General features: G+C 38.1%; 1 protein-coding gene across 7 annotated transcripts in view; it reads right to left on the bottom strand.

The window, feature by feature from the left end:
• The window catches only part of MAPKAP1 (MAPK associated protein 1), a 244,850-nt gene that overhangs the window by 175,367 nt on the left and 47,315 nt on the right, over positions 1–22,168 (bottom strand). For 5 of the 7 annotated variants that reach the window (XM_081237382.1, XM_081237381.1, XM_081237384.1 and 2 more), the window contains exons 3-4: positions 19,644–19,733; positions 9,266–9,414 (exon numbers count right to left, since the gene is read on the bottom strand). In XM_081237382.1, coding sequence (XP_081093508.1) covers positions 9,266–9,414; positions 19,644–19,733 — 239 coding nt within the window. The remainder of the gene's footprint in view (positions 1–9,265; positions 9,415–19,643; positions 19,734–22,168) is intronic. The other 2 variants (XM_081237387.1, XM_081237386.1) reach the window with 1 other exon arrangement.

Below are 22,168 nucleotides of genomic sequence, written 5' to 3'. Positions count from 1 at the left end.
TCCACTTGTTGGCTATATGGCCACTCTTATCTTCAAATTCCTCTATGGTGGTTAGCCCTGTCTGATTCATCAGTGCCTAGCACAGAGCCATTATGTCAAAAACATTTAGAATGAAACAGTACAATGTGGGCACTTAGTAAATAATTTGTTGGATGGAGGGATGGACGGATGAATGAATCCACTCTGCATACCAGGAAGATCAGTGGAAAGAAATAAGCATTTGTGGGACATACACTAGATTTGGTGTGTAAAGCATTTCCCTTCCCCAGCCCCATATCTCATCATTTCTTTATTACATGTAAGAAAATTGAGGCTTACAAAATGCAGTAACTCACTCAACAGACACAACTGATAATAAGAGCTAAACCAGTCTGTCAGATTTCAAGTCCACTGGTAAAGGGAAAAGTATTTTGGTTTTAAATTTTGAAAAATTTCAATTCTTAATAATATTTTGTTTCCTGCATATCAATGACTGTAAAACAGTCTAAGAAAGAAAGCTGTCGTAATGGAATAGGACTTGAATACCAGCTCTGCCAAATACTAGTGGGATCTCCTTGAGCAAGTCACTTTCTCTTTCTGAGCCTCAGTTTCCTCATCTGTAAAATGGAGATAATGCTCCCTCCATCACAGTTTTGTTATGATCAATTAAAAGAGGAAAGTAGCAACATATATGTAGAAGATCAATTCTTCAAGAGTTCAAGTTTTCCCATCTATAACCTTCTACATGTCACTGATGTCAATTACCTCCCAATCACAAAACTATGGAATCTTAAAGCCAAAAGGAATCCAAGAGATCACCTAAGTCAAGTTCCTCATTCTAAACATGCAGAAACTGAGGCTCTGTCAGAGAGCTGGGAGGTGCCCTGTCCCAGACTCCACAGTATGGCCACGGCTAAAACATCTTTCATGTCTGTGTTCTTTCCACCACATGGTCTTCCAGTACCTGAACTCAGGTTTCCATTTTGTAAATACGAATGCCATTAAGAATGAAAATTAAAATCTCTAAGGATTAGAACACCTAGATTCTATGCCCAGCTGGGTGACCCTAAGCTGTCATTTGATATTTCTGGATAGCTGTTTTCAAGCTAATAAAATCAGGGCCTAGTACTTTAAGTGACTAGATAATCTCTCCATTGCAAATTATGCAGAGCGAGGTGCCCCAGATGAGAAAGCTCAGTATAAAATCCCACCATCCCCAGTCCCCACCACACCTATAAAACAGATTGTCTCCCATGCTTTCCCTGGGGACTCCGTGTTTGATATTCATTCCAACCAGATTTCACCGGCTAATCTTGTAATTAATTAGCCAGGAAGAGGGTAGTACCACAACAGTAATCTCATTATAACAAAAATATGTCCACGTTTTACCTCTTATTCCCCTAACGTCCAAGCATTACAAGCAGTATGTTTTCTTAAATGACACCTGACATCTGCCTCATTTAAAATTACTCTCTCATTTTCTCCTCTTAATGGCCTGATGAGCTGGGTGAGGCATCTGAGAGTATGGCCCTGTCTCAGAGAAGAGGTGACCCACTTCTGGGGTGATCCCTTAGCCAAAGTTCCAAAGCTGGCTATGAAGCAGAAGCAAAACAGAGGCTCCTGCCTCCTAGCCCACTCTCATCTCAGAGACCACTGCCTCAGACGCCCCAAATACAAACCAAACAAACAGGGTGCACCCTATGCCCTCCAAAAAAGAATATGTGTAGTGTCTTCAAGGACATGGTAACAGGCTATGATCTGTCATCAGTAGGCCCAAACCAGCTCACGATGGTAACTTCTGCCTCACCCTCGGCCCTCTTTCAGTGCCTCCTAATTCAGGGATGGTATCATCGTCTATTCAGTTCCTCAAGCCAGAATCTGATCTAGAAATCATCCTTGAACCTCCTTTCTCCCCCATTCCCTGTCATATAATCAATCCATCATCAAGTCCTATCACTGTTACCAACTACATATCTCTTGCATTCATCTACTCCTTCTCCATTTCCAATAAGTAAGCCCAAGGTATCATCTTTCTTACCTGGTCCACTGCAAAAAGTTTCTTGATGGGTCTCTCTAGCCTCACAAACCCTTCTCAAGTGTATTCCCTTCAGCAGAGCTTCAGGGATCTTTTCAAAATACAAACCTGATTACCTTCCCTCCCCATTAAACTTGTTCCAGGCTTTCCCATAGTCTTTAGATTACAGAGGACACTTCTACCAGCCACCTGTGGTCTGCCCCTGCTGCTTCACCTGCACCACAATCTACCTCACCCTTGGGTCTCCAGCCACACAGCCTTTTCTTCCAGTTCCTCCAAATTTCCAAGCTCCCCCTTGCCTCAGATCCTCTGTATGTTCTTTCTCCTCACACTTCACCTAGCTAGTTCTTAGCCTTCAGCTCTCAGGTCAAGAGGCACCTTCACAAGGATAACCATTTCTGACCCCCCCAGACTAGGTCAGATGCCCGTACGATAACTCTCTCAAAGCCTCAAGTATCTCTCCTGGAACTTGGTAATTAATTGGCTTTGATTATATATACTATGACTGCAATTTTACACTTTGTTTGGTGATTATTTACATAACATCTATCCTCCTGCCAAGAGAGGAATCTTCATGAGGTCAGAAACCAGATCTGTTTTTGCTCACTACTGTATCCAGATTTTACTTAATAGTGCCTGGTACACAGTAGACCCTCACTAAATAGAAAGTAAATAAATGGCAATGTGGTAAAAGGAAACGAATACATCTCTCAGCACTGACCATATGCCAGGCACTTTGCTATGTATGCATTTATAATTTTCATTAAATACTCACAACAACATTTTCTGATAAGTATCATTAACCTCATTTTATAGACATGAAAACAGGCTTAAAGCAGCAAAGTGATTTGTCCAGTATCTCACAGCAAGTAAATGGCAAAGTTAGAATTCTAACCCAAGCCTGACAAACATGTTCTTCCCACTGCAAAATTCTGCCTTCCTTTGAAAAGCCTCTAAGTTGATGGTGAATTCTGCCTCTGTTGGAAGTTTCTAGAAGATGGCTCCACAATCAGAGGAAGCCTCCACAGACTGGCAGGGCTCAGAACAAACTGCAGAAATGAGGCTTAGACAGAAAGAGCTCAGAGTGGAATAAGCTAGTTTTAAGAGCTAAGCCTTGAGAATTTAACTTCAGAATAGGATGCTGAAAATGCTTTTCTTTTTTTTTTTTTTTGAAAATGCTTTCTTTTTGTTGTAAGATTCCTATTTAATTCATTTTGAATACCACCCAGGCAAAAATCCCAAAGTCGGCCCTCAGGATTTTCAGTACAATGTCGAGCAACAGGAAGAGCACTGCATTAGTATAGTGGTAAGGGGAAAATAATCTCAGTAAAATCCATTTTTAGGGCTTCCCTGGTGGCGCAGTGGTTAAGAATCTGCCTGCCAATGCAGGGGACACGGGTTCAAGCCCTGGTCCAGGAAGATCCCACATGCCGCAGAGCAACTAAGCCAGTGCGCCACAACTACTGAGCCTGCGCTCTAGAGCCCACGAGTCACAACTACTGAGCGCTAGTGCCACAACTACTGAGCCTGCGCTCTAAAGCCTGAGAGCCACAACTACTGAAGCCTGCACTCTAGAGCCCTTGCTCCGCAACAAGAGAAGCCACCGCAACGAGAAGCCCGCGCACCGCAATGAAGAGTAGCCCCCACTAACCGCAACTAGAGAAAGCCCGTGCACAGCAACGAAGACCCAACGCAGCCAAAAATAAATAAATTAATTAAAAAAAAAACTTTTTTTAAGACATTTTTAAATTAATGAATTTGGTCCTTTTATTGGTGTATCACGGTGTGTAAAAAGGTAGCAAATATCTAATATCTTGCTTTAGAACTAGAACAGACTAATAAAAACTGGTCTATAAAAAGGAAGACTAACAAAATACAGTCACAGAGGTAAGTTGCCGAGAGAGTAACTGCTGAAATGATGTTGGGACTTTACTCTCCTTTACTGAAAAAGGTATGTAAAATAAAGCCAATGGAAAAGTGAGACAAACAGCTTCTAATTCAAAATACAGTTACCTTAGATATTCCCTCTCTCTCTCTCTCTCTCTGAGACCTATGCAGCCAACTGCATCAGGGTGGGGCGGGGGGGGGAGGAGGCAGAAATGTTGGTCAGAGGAAAGAAGCAAGGTCAAAGGCCAGAAGGTCCTTAGGCTCAAGGCCATGCCTCAGCTCAGGCAGCAATAAGCAAAAGCTGCTGTCTAGAAACATAACCAGCACTAAGAAGTCCAGGTTATAATTTTTCGGAAAGAGATCCTGAAAGTAAAGTAGCTTAACATATTAGAGGGGACCATTCCCACGATAATAGCAAATATTCCAAGTTCAGATGAGGAGCATTTTCCTCTAAAGGTAATTCGCTGACCTTTTCTGAGTTTGCAACATTTCTCAGTGGCTTCACACTTTCTGCAAAGTTCTAAGTGACTTCCTTTGAAGAGAGCTATTTAATGCCAGTGATTGTAGAAAACATTTGTTCATAATTATCCAGACATAGACTGGAACAATGCTGAAACAAGAGCAGCATGCAAAAATGTATTTAAGGACTATCATCCCAAAATGCTGCTAAAAGCTATTAACCAGTATGTGTTAATTGCCACAGCATTCATATTAATTTTCACTTCAGTCTCGACACTGTGGAATATTTCCCCTGATACATTTTAAACAAAGTTTAATTTAAGGAACTGCTTCTATCAACACTTATGAAAATTAACAGCCAAGCAATTAGCACTCATGAATTATCCCTTCCCCCATGCTCTCTGCAGCTTCCCTGTTAAAACAGTTTCTAACAGAGAAATGGTTACTTTCTAGCAAGTTAACACAATCAAAGTCACAGTTGTCTGTATGAACTAGCACTGGTTCTGCTTTTTAAAGCACTTGTCAAGGCAAAAACATGCTCCTTATATTTAGAGTATAATTTAGCTAAGTCAAATAAGTAAAATATTTAACGTTTTACTAAACTGCCAAGCAATTACTAGTATCAAACTACCCTCTCACCTGATGTTTAAAAAATATCCATTGCAACAAACAAACAAACAAACAAACAAAGGAAGTAATTACTTGTCTTAATCTTCCTGTTTCAAGTTAAAGGTCAAAACCCCACTGGACTGACTCCCTGGACTTCTACAAGCAGACCATCTTCACCCAGTCTGCTGTACATCTTGTGTAACGATGCTAAACTCCTAGTTTTAAGAGCACATTTCCTCTCACTCGACCCTGTCAACAACCTAATGAAGTATAAAGGAGAGACAGCGTCACTGGCCTGCACCCTTTACAGAGAGAGAAAGAGGCAGAAGCGGGGTATTTGCTGAGCACTTCCTATGTGCTATATCTCAATACTCATCAGGAAGACACACTACCACCACCTCATTCCACATAGTAGGACTGCAGCTTCATGAGGTTAAGTAACTAGCCTGAAGTCATACCACTAAGTGGTGGAATTAGGACTTAAACTCAGACCTTACTACAAAATAGATCTGCTTACAAACTAAATTACACTGCCTCTCCCCATGCTAGGTGCTTTATCCTATTTGATGATCTATCTCATCAGCTTTGTTAGGAAGGAACTCTTAATTTCTTTGCATAGGTAAAGAAACTGAGGTTCAGTGAGGTGAAAAACCTGACTGAGGTGACACAACTGATAATCAGCACCATTTCTTTGTTAGTAACTGGATTGACAGGAGACGGGTATCTGAACTCCTAAGGGTCTACTGATGATGATAATATCTGTAAACGCAGTTTTACCAAAACAGTGATGACGATGTACTAGCTAAAGCTTCTCAAGTGATAAGGCATGGGAAAAGGGCTAGATACTTTCTAAAATAAGACCTCTTTTGAAAAAGGTAGAGAGACAGGGCAGAAATCCACATATTCAGGGGCACTTAAATCAGTGCTGAATGTTTACTGCCTGTCACTCCTTCATCGCTTCAGAGCAACTCCCTGTCACACCCAACATTTCCCACTTTCAGTGAGATCAGAAGGACTGGCACAAGAATATTCCTATTGTCTCACCTCTAAAACAGAGGTTGGTTTTGTTAATGAAGCTATTCAGAAGTCCTGTTTTTAACAAGCCCAAAGAATTTTAGGCAGATGGCTGAGCCTGGTTTTGCCTTGTCCGGCTGAGCATTCCCTAAAACCACTTGCAATCTGTCCTGGTCTTTTTTCAAATGATCAGTAAACAGAGTTATTAATAACCTATGAATATAAAACAGTCACGCATAGCATTGCCAATCTGCCAAAAAGATAATATAAACACAGTAATAAACCTGATCAAAAAACTGTAAAAATTACAATAAAGCATATACCTAAGTACGACCTTTCTCTCTCGACTACATGCCTTCAAGAAATTATTAACCAACCACAGTTTAAAAATAAAATCAAATTATTAACCAGCTACAGGAACCAAAAACTATTTGAAAGTATTCGCTTTAATTTAGTACAATAACTAAGAGATGCTTACCCTTAGAATCACTAAAACCAACAATTCAGTTTGCACAAATCCTTAAAGAAGCCTGCTTACTTACAATGTAACTGTAAAGCCACACCAAAAACAAAATCCTTTTTTCAAAACCAAGGCTAGTTTAATCATAAGGAGGATTTCACAGCAGTTAGTCTCTTGAGGAAATAGATAATTAAGTAGTTTTTTAGCATATTTAATTAGACCCCAAACTCTTCCCTGTCCCCTTCTCTCCCCAATTATGTACCATTTGCCCAAGAGACCTAAGCAACTCAGTTAATTATGTAAATAAGGCAAGCGTTATTCCCAAGAAAAGCATTGTGAATATTTGTAGTGGAAAGAACCACATATTTTAGTGGCTTTAACAAACCTTTGCAAAAAAAAGGCGGGGGAGGGGAACTATCAAAACACATGAGAAACCCTTACATTTGAGGCAAGAAACAGGGAGTTCAATGACAAGATGGTGAATCATTAAAACAGGACACTCATTTCACTTCTTAAATATGAGCTGAATAAAAATAAAATAATTCTAAGTTACAACAGTAACAAAAATTTAGTGCTGAACGTCAAATGATTTATGGGAAGAATCAATCTGGAAATTATTAAAGTCGACTCTCACAGAAAAGGCTTTATTATCAAGGGGTTGACATGATCTTAACTCTCGAGGCAGCCATGGTGCTGTTATAACTACTACAATCCCATTATTATGCAATCACAAAATGCTAATTTCATCATTTTGAGGTGTTATTTGAATAGTCATTTTAATTTCTAGGTTACGAAAAGGCTTGACTCAAGTATAATTCTCTATTAATCATTGAGATGTCATTGAATATCATATTGATGCATTTCACAAAGATAGACTAATTTAATATGTACAGTACAATATCCTTCAAATATTAGCCACTTTCATTACACATCTGCCAAATGCATCAATATTAAATAATAGATGAGAACAAGGGTTTAATTGTGTTTTAGCAATTGTAATATGTAGGATAATAAAAAAAAAGCACTGCGTCACAAGATAGACTTATCGATATATAAATCTTTCTTAATCAATTGTGCAATGGTGACTGGGCCATGCTCACATCCCTTTGCTGATTACAAATAGACTTGATATGAGAAAAACATCGAGAGTCATAAGTGTAAACACATATTTAGCAAAAATAATTCCTTTGTGACTGAGGAAATGGCTTCTTTATTTTATTTTTTAATTTCAAGTTAGGTATATATAACAAGCAGAGTTCTAACAAATCCAAATCCTAAGTAATTTATAATAAAATCTAATAGTATAATGAAAATTCTAGAATATAGTATTTTAAAAGATCTGTGCTACTTTGCTGGCATCACAGCATTATCAAATACTAATTACTCCAGCAATTAACTGCATCCTCAAACAATGAGATGATAGGCAATGGAAGCAAATAAATTCTAGCCATGTAACCTAATCCCAATAATAACATCTCACATATCTAAATGAATCGATTGTAGTAGTTAAGAAAAAAATCCCCTACAGTCCAACTCACTAGTTTCCAGAGGCTGACATTCCTGTCCCCTAGGGGGACCCTTCCTTCTCTTTGCTGCATTCCACAAGAAGAAACAGGAAAAGGTGGCAGGGGCAGGCTGAAGAGCAGCTCTTCACAGGATACAATCTCTAATTTACTGGAAGTACTTTCTTATGTTTTTTGGAGAAAACTCCTGAGCATATTAGGATTTTATGCTATTTATGCATTTTGTTTCTAGTTTTTGTTCTCCTTCCCCGCCAACATCAATAACCTCACGTGCCAATGTCCATATATGCTTACTTAAACCAATGGAAACATGCTGAATTGTATGAGGTGAAAGTGTTTCAAAGAAAAAACATCTCCTTGCTCAAAGATGACACCTGACAGAACCAGCATATAACCAGGACTTGATTATAAAAAGTGCAAACATAAGCAAAGAGCTGTATGTTTATTAATTGCAATGGTGTTGAAATAAGACAAATTGTACACAATCCCTCCAGGCAACAAGCTATCACTCAGCACGCCCACACCACTGCCAGACAGCAAACATAATGGCAATAAATATAAAAATCAACTGCTACTGTCCTGAAAGAAACCCAGCTCAGCTCAGCACAGAGACAAAGAATGGCAGGGAATGGGGAAGAGAAGGTGCTGCATGTATTGATAGAACTATATTCCACCTAAAATAGTGGCCATTTTTCTAAAAGGAAAACAAACACACTTTAATTTAGCAACTGCAAATTGTCAGAACAAACAGGAAAAAATTAAGTCATCCTGCATAGCAAGTGTCAAACAAGATTCAATAAAACACTGACATGCAAAGCAATGTCTTAGAATTCTGAAATGAAGCTCTCACCTCTACAATTTCTGGAGTTATAATCAAGAATCAGACAAGACAACCCAAACCGCCTCCCAGAACCACTTTCATGGCTTTCCAAACAGTCAGACCTTGATTAATCACAGCCCAACTAACCCAAACCTTAGGAGAGAAACACTTAGGAGATAAAACAGGAACACACACACATACACACACACACACGTACATACACACACACGCACGCACACACACGTATCTCCAGACTGTTTTTGTTTTCATCCTCCCAAACATATTACTGTGGAAACCACATTAAGCCCAAATCCAGACCTTTTTACACCCTCAGTCTTCGGAAATGTGAGTGACATTCTATATTTACTGAGTCCCTTTTGAAACCCTAAATCTAAATCTAATAAGAATAAGAATAATAACCAACAATAATTCCATCCAACTGAGGTTCTACCTAAAGGGATAGTTTCACGTTTACTTACCTTGCCATCAAATTTGGAATACTCATTAAAGGGGTTATTCAGCTGCAGAGGACACTGCTCCAGGCGTACAGATAATATTGACTGCTTTCCAGAATGTGGAGGTTTCTCTTTGAGCGACTTTTTTTCAAATAGTGACTTTAACTCCTGGGCTGTGATACAAGAGGAAGATAAAAACATCTTTGTGATTACAACACAGAGAGATAGCCTGTCCACCTTCCCTAAAAACTCTTCCTTGGAATCTTGAGGAGGGAGTGTCCAAGACATGTTTAGGTCAGATACGTGCAAAAAGTCTCACATATATGTCTGTGCACTGAAAGAGCGGAGCACTGAAAAACACACAGGTCAGGTTTGTCAACTTAGAAAGACTAGGGTTTAAGGAAGGGGGCAGAGGTCAGACAAGCCAACAGAACAGCCATTTTGTAAGAGCACTCACAGCCGTGAGACCTGAGATTCAGCCTGGCTTTGCCACTAACAGATAGATATGTGATACTGGACCATTCACTAAACCTCTCTGGACTTGTCAAACCAGATTATCTTGAAGATCTCTCCTGGCTCTAATATGTGATTTTGAAGTTCTAGTTCTTCAAGGTCAAGGTCCACCTCTTAATCCTCTCACACTTTCCAATGACACCTAGCACACAATCTGGATGACAAAGATGAGGAGGAGGAAAAGGAGAAAGTATTTTTAATAATAATAGCTAACACTTACTGAGCAAACCAATGTATCTCATCTAATCCTCATAACAAGCTTAGGAGGTAGATATTTGCATCATCTCAATTCTGTCAACTGGAGACTGAAGCGTAGAATATTTTGATTAGCCCTAGGCCACACAGCCAGTAAGTAGCAGGGCTCAGATTTGCACCCAGCCATGGCTCTTAGCCATTAGGCACTAATGAACAAAGTAGACCTTCAATAAATTTTGTTGCATGAATCAATGAATAAAATAATGATTGAAGGAATTCAGGTTAAGTTATTAAATCAAAACCTTCAGCACTTATTCATTAGTGAACCAAGACAAGTTAGTTCCATATCTTCTCAAAGATCATTTCATTCTCTATATTAATCTGAATGTCATTTAAGGTGATAGCTGGATGATAAGTACATGGGGGTTCATTATACTTTTTATTTTGTGATGTTAGAAAATTTCCATACTTTATAACACTTTAAATGAATCAATCGTAGATCTTAAAATGGGCAATAAATAAGTTCAACCCATTCCATTCTTGAGCATAGCCAACTTGAACTGAGATCAAACATAATTGTGAAATAGTCACTTAGAACTTTTTAAAAAGGTAACAAAATTATTTTCAACAAACCAGTGGGGAAACTTTATCAAACGAGTCCTTATAGATTTAAGTGGCAAACCAGGAGAAAAGGATCTAATTCTTTTTTAAAATGTGGCACTTGACTATCCAATCCAGATTCTGAATATATAAGTACATGTAATCAACAGATTAATATGTTAATACCAACAGATTAATGCACATCTGAGAAAGTTTTAGATTACTATTGAAGTGGTATTTTAAATATTGGAAGTACTATTCTACCTGTACTCTATCAATAATTTTATTGCTACACTTTGGAAAAGAATAATCCTTTATTAAATACCTACGAGGAAAAAGCAAAAACAAAAAACCTACTAGGGGCCAGGAACCATGCCAGGTGTCTTCTCACCCTGTCCTCACAATGATCCTGAAAGACAGGTTACCAATAGCTCCATGAAGAAACTGAGGTGCAGCAAACATAAGTCACTTATCCAAGTCACTCTACTGTTATCAGTAGGGTTAAGTGTGAAGTGATGATATATTAACTCTTCCATTCTCAGACTAATTCACACTTAGACCTCTCTCCTCAACCTGTGACATTTTCCCACTTCCTCTTTTGCTTCCTACATCACAGAGAAACAGAAACAACCAAAAGAGAACTTTTGCACGCTCTCACCTGCACTTCCTCCTGCCTTCCCTCCCATCACAACAGGGATGAACTGCCTATGCCCCTATCAGATCAGCCCCTCCTTTGTGCGCTAGATTCCATCCACTCTTGCCGACGCAAGGGCATCCATCAAGCAATTCTCTTCCATCTCGCTTCCATTTTCAATTTTTCCCTCTTATTGGGTTAGTCTCATCAGCATATAGATACTGAAATACTACTCATTAAAAAAAAAAAATTCTCCTGTACTTCCATACTCCCACCCAGTTACTACCCTATTTTTCTGCTCCTCAAAATGGTTGTCTATATTCTTGCTGTCTAATTTTTCTCCTCCCATTCACACAAACCCACTCCAATCAGGCATTCAGGCTCCACCACTTCATCAAAGCAGCTTTCAATGAAGTCACCAATGGTTCCCCTGTTGCTAAATCTACTGGTCAATTTTTAATCCTCATCTTACAAGACCTCTTGGTAGCAGTTGACATTTCACTCCTTCCTTTTTGGAATCCTTTTCTTCACTTGCTGTCCAGGCTACTCCTTCTCAGTCTCCTTGCTGATTCTTCCTCCTTTTTCCCTCAAATCTTTGGCATTCCCCAAGGCATAGTGTTTGGGCCTTTTCTTTATCTACATTCACTCCCTCAGTGATCTCATCCAGCCTTATGATTTTATATACCACTTTAGGGAATTCCCTGGTGGTCCAGTGGTTAGGAATCCGGGCTTTCACTGCCGGGGGCCAGGGTTCAATCCCTGGTTGAGGAACTAAGATCCTGCAAGCTGCATGGCACGGCCAATAAAATAAAATAAATAGGTAAATACCATTTTACAAGAGGCAAAACTAAATTGCAGTGATACAAATCAGAACAATGATTGCCTTTGGGAAGGAGACTAACTAGAAAGAGGCACAAGGGAACTTTTCTGGGGTATAGAAATGCTGTATACTTGACTGGAATGCTAGTTACACAGGTGTACGTTTGGCAAAAGTCATCAAACTGTACATTTAATACCTATACATTTCAATATATGTACAGCATACCTCAATAAAAAAATAAATAAGGGAAAACCTAAATAAATATCTTCTGTATGCTGATAACTTCTAAATGATTATTCCTAAAGACTCCCTAAAATTATAGATTCAACTTCATATTTCGCACCTCCACTTGGATGTCCAATAGGTATCTCAAACTTTACATGTCCGTACCAAACTCTTGATCTTCCCCACAAACCCGCCCCTCCCACAATTTTCTTCTCAGTTAATGGCAACTCAGTTTTGCTAGGCAAAAAACTTGGGTGTCATTCTACTTTTCTCTTTCTCGCACATCCTATTCATCAACAGAAACTTAAGAAGATATCCAGAACCACCTATAGCTACCAAAGCTGGATTATTACCACCACCTTCAAACTGGTCTTCTTTCCACCCTTGCCTCCCCGACCCCCAACCAGACCACTGTCTCTTCCCAACACAGCAGCCAATGAATCTTTTAAAATACAAGTTATAGGGACTTCCCTGGTGATACAGTGGTTAAGACTCCACGCTTTCACTGCAGGGGGCACGGGTTCGACCCCTGGTCAGGAAACTAAGCTCCCGCATGCTGCCTGGTGCAGCCAAAAATTTTTTTAAATTTTAAAAAAGAAAAAAAAAAGTTATAAACTTCATAATAAGAAAAAAATTGATAAATCTGATGACATAAAAATAAAAACTTCCTGGGCTTCCCTGGTGGCGCAGTGGTTGAGAGTCCGCCTACCGATGCAGGGGACACAGGTTCGTGCCCTGGTTCGGGAAGATCCCACATGCCGCGGAGCAGCTGGGCCCGTGAGCCATGGCCGCTGAGCCTGCGTGTCCGGAGCCTGTGCTCCGCAACGGGAGAGGCCAAAACGGTGAGAGGCCCGCGTACCGCAAAAAAAAATAAAATAAATAAAATAAAATAAAATAAAATAAAAAGAGGGGGATATGAATGTAAATATGCTTATATATATTTGTAAGTGGACAGAAAAGCCAAAACCTTTTTTAAAATGACATCTAAAAGAGTAGAAGACAAGGAATGAGGCTAGATTTCTCTGGTTTACCTTGTTTTATGTATTTAACTTTACAACCATGTAAATGTCTTGTGTAATTAATAAAGAAAAAGTGCAACCTCTAAAAATAAAAGCAAAATGAAAAATGAACTTAAGTGTAATATTTAGTTGGCAGTTTAACTACAAAAGGAATTACTTTAAGTAACTTTATCATATAGCAATTTGACTGTACATTCCCTAATAGAACATATCAAAAAGACAAAAAAAAAATCTTAAACTGTTTTCACTAATCATAATGTTAATAATAATATTGGTATTTCTATTCTGGAACCAAGATTTTGAGCATGAGAAAGGATACATAAACATAAAATCAAAAGTAAAAATTCCTAAGTCTGAATTGGAATTATCAGCATTAACTCACAATGTATTCTCTCTTTAAAAATTTATTTTTTTCTGAGCTCTTCTCCCTGAAAAGGCCCACAAGGAAAACAAAAATCAATCCAGTGAGCACCCCTAGAGCTCAGTTGTGGTCTCTTAATGCCATCTACCACTAAAAAGAATCAAGACTCCCTGGAAAAACAGCTGATTCCAGATTTGGGGAAGAAAATGTGCAAGATGAACTTGCAACATCTTGTTACACAAGAAAGCAAGGAAACTATGAAAGATTACTGGAATTGTGTCAAAAGAACTTAGCAGCAAATGTGAAGGGACTCACTATACAAAGGGACAATTTCAGCATAAAAAAGAATAACTGCAATGAATTGAAAAATATAAATTATGCTTAAAAATCCATGGGTGCATAATGATACAAAGGGAAAAAAACCCTCATTGGTCAGCTACATGGGATGCTAGGGAACAAACTCTTCATTCTGAAAACAACTGACAAAGGTAAAGAAGCAATCATTTATCCTGCTGTTCTTGTAGGGACTATACCTGAGGATAGCCAAATAATAGATTAGGGAAAGTTCTTTATATAAAACAAGTTGATAAAATTAGAAATCACTATTTCACACCTCTTAATGAAATAATGAATCTAGGTGATACTCATTAATGGCCACTGAAACTATCAGATAAAAAGCTGATGGGAGTAATTTAATAATGGATGGATAACGCCTGATTCCACCATCAATCTTGTCCCAAAAAACACAGTAAGACATTCCATGCTTCCTAAAATGATGCAATAGGAAATACAGATCAGCATGTACACAGTGTTCTTACCAAAAATCAAACTTCAATCTGAGCAATTTTGTAGATCTAACCACCAGTTTATAGGAGATAAAGAGGACAGAGGAACACAGTAACCATGAGGATACGATTAGCAAAAGCCAGAATGTCGGAAATACTACGGGACAAATGACCCAGTTTCTTCAACTAATAAATTACAAGACTAAAAAGTGAAAGAGAATCTATAGATTAAAAAGGAAATGACACATATTGCCCAAAAGTAAGGTGTGGACCTTAGATCTAGACCTGAACAAACAAAGTGTGTGTGGGGCGGGGCGGGGGGGAGAAAGAAAAAAAAATTGAGACAATCAGGAAAATATTTGGTAATAGTAAAGAATTCCTGTTAATTTTTGGAGGATAGTGGTAGTGCAGTTTTACTACATGCTAAAAAACACATAGGGCTTCCCTGGTGGCGCAGTGGTTAAGAATCCGCCTGCCAATGCAAGGGACACAGGTTTGAGCCCTAGTCCAGGAAGATCCCACATGCCGCGGAGCAACTAAGCCCGTGCGCTGCAACTAAGCCCATGCGCCACAACTACTGAGCCTGTGCTCTAGAGCCCGTGAACCACAACTACTGAGCCCGCGTGCCACAGCTACTAAAGTCCGTGTGCCTAGAGCCCATGCTCTGCAACAAGAGAAGCCACCGCAATGGGAAGCCCACGCACCACAACAAAGAGTAGCCCCCACTCACCGCAACTAGAGAAAGCCTGCACACAGCAACGAAGACCCAATGCAGCCAAAAATAAAACAAAAAATAAATAAACAAACACATAAGTATTTAGGTATGCAATTATATGATAGCTAGGATTTGCTTAAAAATAATCTGGGAGGGGAGGGGAGGTGAATGTCTAAATGATGCAAAACGAAACATATATTGCTAACTGCTGAAGCTGGGTGATGGGCACGTGGGGTTCATGACACCATTCTCTCTACTTTTGTATATGTTTGAAATTTTTTTCTTTGTTTTTGTGTTTGAAAATTTTTATAATAAATAGTTGTTTTAGAGAAAATTCAAGCTAGGGGGAAAAAAAAGTAAGTCACACATCATATTAGTACTCTGATCAAATCACCTCACCCAGGGTCCTTATAGGACTGTGCATGATCAGGTCTCCCACTACTTACTTCTCTGACCCCACTCCTTCCCTTGCTTACTCTACTCTAACCAACAAGGCATCCTTCCTTGCTATTCCTTGAGTACATCAGTCACACTTCTGCCACAGAACCTTTGCACTTGCTGTTCCCTCATCTTAGAACACTCATCTCCCAGTATCTGCCTGGCTCACTCCTTCACTTCCTTCAGACCTCTGCTCATCCACCACCTTCCTAATGAGACCTTCCCTGATCACCCTATATAAAACAGCAAGATCCCATGCCTAGCATTCCTTACCCACCTTAGTTGGGGGATATTGTTTTCTATGCCACTTCTCCCATTCTGACACCTGACCTCCTATGTTCGTTTAACTGCCTTTCTCCCCAACAACCTCCACGAGGGGAGGGACTTTGTCTTGTTCACTGCTCTACCTTCTAGGCCCATAATAGTGCATAACTGCCTTTGCATACTGTGGGAATTAAATAAATACTTGTTGAATGAATAACTCTGGATCAGAAGAGCAGAGAAAGTAGTTGTGGGGATAGGGAGCAGAATGGGAGGAGGAAGGAGAGAGCAGATTGTCACAAAAAAGCAGAGATATGATTGGAAAAGGTCACAGAGCCCTTCCTCCTGGTTCTAAGCCATTCATAAGGCACAGCTATACTTCTTGAGTTGCTCAACTTCAAGCTGCTCTTCAACTTTGACTTCACTTGCTTTTCATTATTTTCAACTGAAAGTTTTTAATATAGAAGCTTTGGTACCTTTCCCGAACACTGGCTGTAGCTGACACACAGAGAAAGAAAGGTACAAGGGAACCCCAAAGACTCCTCAATATTCAAAGCTCCAGGAGCAGCTCCTTTCTGCCTATGGTATGGGAGAGGATGGAGCACAGTGGAGATCCCACTGTTTGGGATCAGATTGGCCAGGAGAAGAATTCTGACTTTGTCACTACTTGTAAGTAAGTAACTTGGGAAAGTTGGTTAGCGCCTCTGTCCTCCAGTTTTCTCACCAATAATAATGAAATATTAACAGCTAATTTGCTCTACTTGCATGAAGATAAAGTAAAGCTAGTGGCTGGCATATCATAATCCAGTGGTGTTCAGAGCTGGTTACCCATCAGAATCACCCAGTGAGCTTCTGAAAAATATAGATTTGTAGACCCCAACCTCTACCTACTGAATCAGGAATTACACAGACAGGGCCTAGAAATGTATACAGAATGTCATTATAACATGCACTTTTGGATGCATTTCTGACTTTTATACAGCCATTGTATCTGGGAACTGTTGTCTTAAGAAACCAATAATAGAAGTTATATTAAGAAAACTTCAGGAATATTCATAAGTAACTGATAAAAACTACATTATTGTTTTAAATTATTATTTAACTTCACATGTAAATAGCCTTGAATTCCAATTAGACTTCAAACTTCTTAAGGACAGGAATCATGTATTCCCCAAAGCACCTAGCACAGAATTACTATGCACACAGAAGTTGTAGAAGAAATACTTGTTAAATGACTCAATAAATAAGAATAATAACCAATTTTCTAAATAATATACCAACACCATTTTAAAACAATAAAATTAAAATACTAGTCTTTGATTTGAGATTATTCCTGAAAAAGCTGTCTCCCAATGACATCGTCTTCACATTTATCCATGCAGTAGTTACAGAAATACTAAAAGAATCTTACTATAAGGTATTACATTTACCATGTGGTCTCGTGGCATATGGGTCAGTAGGTTCATAAAGAACTTCGAGGTATGGACCAGATGGTTCCTAAGATCCCTTCTAACTCCTCTATGAAAAGGAAGCATTTAGGCAGTGTCTTAAAGAATAAACTGGATGTAGTAGATAGAATAAGTGTGGAAAAAAGAACATTCCATGGGAGGTCATCATATTCATAATGATGATTCTTCTAGCGGGGAATGAAATAAAACAAAGATAAAAAACAGATGAAAGGATTTTTAACAAAATGTAATTAGCAGAAAAAGAATGAGGAAATGAATGAATGATTACCTAGCCAAAATTCCCAATTAATATCAAAACGATTCGGTGGTGGCATTTCTTGCTAGAAGAGAGTATGTATTTGAGAGATGTGTGAAAATAGAATGGCTGATCAATTTGCCAGGGAGATATTTGGTGGACTGCGGACTCCACTTTTCTAACACATTTCAGGATAACCAGAGTGCCAGTCTGTGGTAATGAAGAACCCAGCTTAACAGAAAATTAAAGGCATTCTTCTGTGCATTGACGAGGTTCCCTCTAACCATCAAGAGTAACCACCAGGCAGGCTACTGGTCTGGCCAGAATCAAGGTCAACATCTCAAAGCATGGGCAGGCACATTGAGGAGCCCTTCCAGAAATAAGATCACAGTGTCAATTACTGAAATCTCTGAGACAGAAATAAAGGGAAGGAAACTGAGGGAGAGAGAAGCAGATATACATAATGGACAGTGTGGTTAAAATGAAAGCCAACAGGGGACTATCTGTTTCTCCAGCACATTCTGTGAAACACTGAACAAAAGTTAAAGTGGATTAGACTTTAAGGAGTGGGGGGGGAGTACCAAAACTTATTAGATGCATCAAAATTTAGGTTGAAGACATTACTTCTCACATTGTGAAAGGGGTTAATGAAGATACATGTGAGATGCTCTACTCATTTATTAATTTATTTATTTATGATCATTTTAAGATATGGAAGTGAAGAAGGCAAAACAAAGGGTAGCTGGAGAGATGGGCTTCTTAAACTGGCTCTGAATTCATTAAGGAGAGATAAATAGGAAAAACATTAAGACATACAAAAATATTGAAGAAAGTAGACAAAATAAATGATATAAGGGTTTTCCAGTTTATGCTAAATATAACGGAGAGAAGTATTAACTAGATCAACAGAAAAGGCCAGCCTGGAGAGGTTTTTAAAGTACCAAGAGCAAAACTAAAAAGACATTCAAGAAGAACTATAGGAAGTCATGGAAGTGAGATATGAAAAAGAGAAAGAAGTGGATTTCTCGTTCTAAACAGTCGTTATTTAGAAGCAATCATTAAGAAAATCATACCCACTGAACACTCCTGGGTTTACAATTATAGTAGCAGAAAGCAATAACCACTTTATATGACATGGTTTAGCAGAAAGAGATTAGCCTTTAGGTGCAGACAGTGCTAGATACAAAACATGGCTCTACTGCACCACCACTTCCTAGCCTTGTAACTTAAGCAAGTTAAGTCTCTGCGACCCTCTGTTTCGTCTGTTAACGACAGCAATGATACCTACACCTTATAAGACCATTGCATTGGAGGTAATGCACATAAGGTACTTACCACAGCACTAGGTAGGTGCTGCTGTTAATGTGATAATCATTAATATTATTGGTTTCATAAATATTATGTAGCAAAGGAGTCAGTCAACGAAAATTGATTGGACATGTATTATATGCCAGGGTGGTAGTGGGAGGTGCTAAGAAGATACAAAAGACAACTGCAGACATTTATTTCAAAGGAGAAAAAAAAAAAGTCTAGGAAACATGATAAAACATTAGAAAATATTTTAATAGCATTCTATTTTGTACTTTTTAAAAAAGTGTTCTCTTCTTGCTGAGATTGAAGCTTTGAAAATATATAAGACAGCCAGCTTTTTAATGTATCAATACATACCATATGAACACATACTGCAAATGCTAATACCAGCAACATAATGGTCTGTAAGCTAAAGGAAAAGAATTAGCATATATGCAAAAAAAGATTGTTACTGGGGCTAATGAGGCAAGGGAAAGTCTAGGTTAGAACTGCCAGGAGGGATCTACAATCCAGAGGCCCATCCAAATCATAGGTACACCCTGGCTCTAAGAACAAGGTACTGGCACAACAGTTTCTACAAAATATGCCCTGCACTCATCAATTCTTGTGACCCAGGAGGAGGAGTGGCCAAAAAGACAAGACCTAAAGAACACACAGCTTCAGCAGGCCAAGGCACCCAAGTGAAAGAGTTCAAAGCTTAAAACACAAGAGGTATCTGCCTAGAGGATTTAAAAGGATGAATTAAAATTAAAAGCTCTTATATAATAATATAAACTAAATATATAAATCTCAAATTAACAATTAAAATTATTTTGATTTACCTGATTGCTTAGAATTTCTTTCTTTCCACTGAATATTTTTGCATTTGATCTGGTTTTGTCTCTCTTTTCGGAGTCGTTCTAATCTTTGAGCTTGAAAAGAAATATTATAACTATAAGTTTGTCAATGAAAGTTTACTATAAACAAAGACATAATTAACTACCTTTATATGAATAAAGATGTTTTATATTGCATATGTAGGGAAAAAGTCATAAAATTTTAAAGGTGGCACCCCTGAAAAGCAAATACCAACAAAAACATGAAAATATTCTTGATTTATAATTGAAATTAGAGGATATAAAACATTAATAGAGATCATAAAGATAGTATTAACATGGAAGAGAATAATAAAATGTGAAAACTTCTGTGATTAATATGACATTTCATTATATAAATCATTAATAACGGTCTTAAAGGAATTTTAATGCACAAATGAACTGAAGTGAATATTACATTACAGGAATAAAATTACTGTTATGAATTACTCTACCCGTTTCAAAAATTAAAGATAAATGAACTCAGACTAGACTATTAAAGTTTTAAATATAAAATCCTTTATCTAAAAATCATGAAAATTATAAAATGTCAAAGCTATATAAATTAGCATAGCTTTTCTTCAGTGGGCTGAAACAGTTTATAGGTAGTAAAATAAATGATTTGTATCTTTGTAACATTAGTCAAATCTTAAAAAGAACAATTTTTCTTATACAAAATTTTAAGATATGCTGAAAGGACTAAAAAGAAAATTCCCTGGTCACTAGGATACCTCACAATCCTAATTAATTATTAGCATCCAAGTACTAGCTTAAGAAATTCCAACAACAATAACAAAAGCATCATCTAAAATTGTGCATTTGTGATTATATTACCACTGGCTGATTGACCTTCCAAAGTCAGTGAACTGATCTTTTAAAGAAATACTGTCCAGCATACATTAACAACTGCTGCACACGGAGACTACAATGGAAAAGAAAGTCACAACTGATGTCACCTCTTCAAATTAGTTTCCTCTTGCTAATCTTCAACTTCCTATCCTGGCACAATGCTAATAAAATAAATAAATAAAATAAAGTTTTCTTTCAACCACTTCCAAGATAGGAAATCTTACATTCCTGCCTTAGCCTTGTGGTAGGGAAACACTGAAACTAATCTTGCCAGAAAATTAAACTATGCTGGCAAAAGCATTCTGACAATGTCACTATATCTAACCAAATTCCACGGAAGAAAAATACATTCAATTGCAATTAATAAATGTGAAGGGTACAGCCAAAGTAATATAATCATAAAGCTCTCAATTTTGCGGCATTCTCCTACTGAAATCCATTCAACCTGTCATAAAAGATATCATCTCAATAACTTGCAAGGAAGTCAGTTTCAACTAGAGAACCGAGAATCAATGGTTCTAAATTATATTCAAACCTTCACTCAAATCCTATTTTGATAAAAGTTCCTTTAGATACTGGGAAATGCTATTATTTTCATCACGAGAGCAAATTATTCTTGGTAGATGTCACAGAATGCTGAATTCTGAACCAAAACCTTAACATGCTTTGCACTGTGAATTGTATCCTGCTCTACCTGCAGTACTCCTTTACATACATTTTACATTTGGACTGTGAAAATAAACATATAAATATTTTCAACGTTCTACTATATATCTTGCCGTTACTTTTCCTGGGAGTTAGCAGGTTATTGCTACTGATTAGGAGATTATATTTTTTGATTATCTAAAAAAAATATTTTGTAGAATACCCTGTCGTATTTGAACAACTAGATTATAAAGTCTAAATAATTTATCTAAGTAAAGGACTTGGTTTATCACATTGTCCTTGAAATGCTCCCAAAAAACTTAAGTGTTTCAAATCTAACGACTAAATAGATATATGCTAAAGTCGAGCATTTTCAAGCCACAATTATCAAAGGGTACAGATCAACTAAATAAAGGTAATGTATCAAAAACAGGGGCACCTTTTCTAATCTCACACCCAGTGTAGGAATTCCTACTAAAAGCAGGCCTAACAAATATTCAGTTGTCTCCCTCCGAACCCCATACCCTGCTACAATTCCTCCAAGGCAAGAACTGTCTCGGGCAGCAGCACCCTTGGCTGGTCAGCTCTCTGTATTAAAGTTTCTTTATCATGTCAACCTGAAATCTGCCTCCAGGTAGTCTACCTACTGGGAATAATGTTGCTCTGTGAAGATACACAAAACAGTCCACTTCCCTCTCTACACAGTCACTTTTTAGAAACGGAACACTCCTCTCATAGCCAACTTTTTCACCTATTCTTCCTCTGTCTGCTTCCTTATCCCTCTTCTGTCTACCTCCTTCTAACAGCACCACTACAGAGACTCTCCATTCACAGTCGCAGAGATGGAGAGACTGCTTAGACTCACTGTTAAGTGTAATACATGCACATTCCTGTTAATGCACAGTAACTTTCCCCATTAAACCCATGCCAACGTTACGCATTATTCTATAAGATTGTTTACTGATTTAAAGCTCAGAAGACATGACTAAAAGGCAATG

This window comes from Mesoplodon bidens (assembly GCF_964165515.1).
Source record: "Mesoplodon bidens genome assembly, chromosome: 6".
NCBI lineage: Eukaryota > Metazoa > Chordata > Mammalia > Artiodactyla > Ziphiidae > Mesoplodon > Mesoplodon bidens.
Note: the sequence above shows the minus strand (reverse complement) of the source record. Positions and strands in the feature narration are given on the sequence as shown.